This window comes from Arachis ipaensis, chromosome B1 (genome assembly GCF_059453495.1).
Source record: "Arachis ipaensis isolate K30076 ecotype BB chromosome B1, ASM5945349v1, whole genome shotgun sequence".
Classification (NCBI taxonomy): Eukaryota; Viridiplantae; Streptophyta; class Magnoliopsida; order Fabales; family Fabaceae; genus Arachis; species Arachis ipaensis.
In genome coordinates, this window is record NC_142436.1 from 33,508,681 (window position 1) to 33,512,269 (window position 3,589).

Here is a 3,589-nt window from a genome sequence, read left to right on the forward strand (position 1 = left end):
ATATATAAGCCGCAAGCAAGACGGGATCCCATTGCTACATGACTTCATCAGATTGAAGATAAATTTGTTTCATATAAAACGCTAGAATTTTTTTCTCTTTTTTAATTTCTTTGGTCAAGAAAAAGCACGAATACCCTCACCAATTTATAAAATTATTAATTAATATTATTATAAAATTTACGAAGCTGAATAATTTCTTTCTAAAAAAAAAATTAGAAGTCAATATATATTTTTAACTAAACAATAGAAAATTGATTATATATTAATGTAAATTTAAATAAAAGGCAAAAATAAAAAGGTTAGTCAACTAATATTTTTTATTATATATATGTACTTTTTATATGTATCATAAACACATGCAACATGCATATATCCTCATCAATAATTAACTCACATATGAATATATATTGTTAAATTTTATAGATGTATCCCCAAAAAAAAAAAAAAAAATATTAAGAGCTTTTCATCAACTGTAGATTTGTTTATACTAATTAAGTATAAACAAAATCTCAAAAAAGGGAAACAGAACTTTCCTTTTCCGGTAATGTTGTAACATAAGTTGGCCAACCATTATTGACTCAATTAATAACCCTGTTATGAAATCAGTTAGTTTTCTGAAAGTGTAAATTAATTAACAATTGATAATTATTTTGAATACACACATTTTTCATAGACATTTCAAAATAGAAACAGTAATAAATATTTCTATCGTACGGGTCAAGAAAATGTAAATATGTTAAAATTATAAATATTCAAAATATTGAAATTTTAATTTTTTTTCATTAGCTTTTTATGTTTAGTTTTGTTATGTGCTAAAAAAATCTCTAATTATATTTTTAATACATTATCCCACATAAAATTCTATATATATGTCTTATATACTAAATCTTTTTATAACAAGGATCCCACTCTAAAAAAATCTTGATATTATATTATGAAACAATCATGCTATATATATATATATATAAATAAATTACTAAATTTTATATAATGTATCTTAAAATATAAAATATATATTTAAAATAAATTAAATAAAAAATATAATTTTTAAAAAATATATGATAGTTAATTTGGTAGTTAATTTTTGTGTGACCTACATAGTATTTTTTGTAATAAAATAATTTGTCTCAAAAATTTAAATTGATAAAAAAATATATAAATAATTATATTTCTAATATATTAAAAAGACATTGTTATCAAATTTAATTAAGTATTTAATTTTTTAATTATGCAAATAAATTAAAATAAGTTAAAAAGCCTTTATTTTGGATAAACGACGAAACAAAGTATGCAAAATTACTTTTATTGACTTATTTTTAGAATTGCTTTCTCTTCAACTTATTTTTTTCCCGATTAGTCGTGTTACTAAAGTAATTAAAAATCTTGCTTTGTTTCTTTAATAAATAATCTAAATAACTAGCCATTTTACTAACAAATATAACATTTTTGTCAATCTCCTTTTTAAAAAGAAAAAGAACATACAATGTTATTTATTTATTTATTTAAAATTTTACTGATGACCCTAATAAGTGAATCTACTATAGATTTTAGTTCCTTTGTCTTCTCTAATTCTCTTCCTCTTTCTCTCCATTCTTGTGCTTCTAGCCTTCTACTTCTTCTCCTCCTTCCTTTTCTTTTTCTCCACTCCATCTACCTTGGTTCCTCTCTCTTTGTTTCTTTCCTTCTTATTAAACCCACCCCCACCACCATACCACACCTCTTTTTCAATTCCACCTTCACAACTTCACCAAACCCCATACCTTCTCCCCTCTGTCTTTCTCTTCCCTCATCTCCTTATATTTCATTCCCATATTCACACCCACACCACTTCCCTTAAAATAAACCAAAAGCACAGAACTCTCACAACACCCCCCCCCCTTCCTCCCCTCCAAAAAAAAAAAAAAAAAGAAACATAAAACCAAACTATATAGTATATTTTTATGAACAGTATGTATGACTATATAAAATAAAAATCATTACCCTTGTTTTCTGTTTCCTACTCTTTTTAACAATATTATCTATCTATATTTTTCTTTCCATTTTTTTCATAATATATATTTCTCTTTCTCTCTCTTTCTTTCTTTTGCTTTGATATATGTCGATGGCTGGTTTGGATTTAGGAACAGCATCACGCTTCGTTCAAAATCTTCACAGACCAGACTTACACCTTCAGCAACAACACCATTACCAAGATTCCCAAGAACAACAACAACACACACCAGATCGTGCACCTGCACCTCAGTTCTCCGGCGAAGAAGATGATACCAGCCAAGGTGGCGGAAGCGGAAGCGGCGGTGGAGGCGGTTTCGAGCTCGGCTCCAGCTCTGGAGGCCGGCGCCCCCGGGGCCGTCCCCCAGGCTCGAAGAACAAGCCGAAACCGCCAGTCATCATCACAAGAGAGAGTGCCAACACGCTAAGAGCTCACATCCTCGAAGTTGCGAGCGGCTCCGACGTCTTCGACAGCGTCGCTACCTACGCACGGCGGCGCCAGCGCGGGATCTGCATCTTGAGCGGCAGCGGAACCGTCACCAATGTTACTATCCGGCAGCCAGCTGCGGCAGGCTCCGTTGTCACGCTCCAGGGAAGGTTCGAGATCCTGTCGCTCTCCGGCTCCTTCCTCCCGCCGCCTGCTCCGCCCGGTGCCACCAGCCTCAGCATCTACCTCGCTGGCGGCCAGGGACAGGTAGTCGGAGGAAACGTCGTCGGAGAGCTGATCGCTGCGGGGCCAGTGATCGTCATCGCCTCGTCGTTCACGAACGTGGCGTACGAGCGGCTGCCGTTGGACGAGGAGGAGCAGCTCCAGATTCAGCCGCCCGGAAGTGCGGCGGCTGGAAGTCAGGGCTCCGCCGGCGTCGGAAACAACGCTTTTCCAGATCCTTCTTCGGGTTTGCCGTTCTTCAATTTGCCGCTTGGTATGCAGAATAATAATGTTCAATTGCCTGTTGACGGTTACTCTTCAGGTCCACGCCCTCCGTTTTAAGGGCACGGTGTCCTTCTTAAGGGCCTCTGCCCTTATTTCTTTGATATGTTGATAAAGCTATTGAGAAGTGAACGATGTGAAAGTGAAAGAGGTCTCAACTCAATTAGTAAGGTGCGATTTGCAAATTTTATGGATTATTACTATGCTGCTGCTGCTTCTTCTTCTTGTTCATGATGAATATTGTAGTGAGTAGTTTCAGTGTTGTACTTTAATTAATTTCTTCTTCTACCTAATTAGTGAGTTTCTCATTGGATTTTTTTGGTATTTGGAACTTGACTTACTTTAATTAATGAACTTCGTTATCCATTATTCTGTTATTCCTACATGTAGTTCTAACTTCTAACACGGCTCTAGCTAGTAGCCTAGTACTCCTATAATTATCTCTTTTTTTTTTGTTGGTTATTTTTCTTTTGTGATATTTGAGGGTTAAGCTTTATAGTAATGGCTTTGAACTACACTCATAACAGTTGTTGCACTACTAGAACTACATGTTTCTACGATAGGAGCTTCCTGTTGTTAGAGAAACATGAAGCGTTAATTAACTCGTCATTTATGTTAGAGCTTTTTAATTTGTTTCCCTAGCTACTTGCCCTAAATCTATTGAAACCA

General features: G+C 34.4%; 1 protein-coding gene across 1 annotated transcript; it reads left to right on the top strand.

Moving 5' to 3' along the window:
* Nucleotides 1–1,560: 1,560 nt before the first annotated feature.
* Nucleotides 1,561–3,289, top strand: LOC107628437 (AT-hook motif nuclear-localized protein 23). Its single transcript, XM_016331110.3, has one exon. It carries the CDS (start codon nt 2,096–2,098, stop codon nt 2,978–2,980), a length of 885 nt encoding a protein of 294 aa, XP_016186596.1. The 5' UTR covers nt 1,561–2,095; the 3' UTR covers nt 2,981–3,289.
* The last annotated feature ends 300 nt before the right edge of the window (nt 3,290–3,589 follow it).

Bases quoted from the DNA above. Each gene is read 5' to 3' on its own strand.
- LOC107628437 (XM_016331110.3), top strand. From the start codon at position 2,096: ATGTCGATGGCTGGTTTGGATTTAGGAACAGCATCACGCTTCGTTCAA.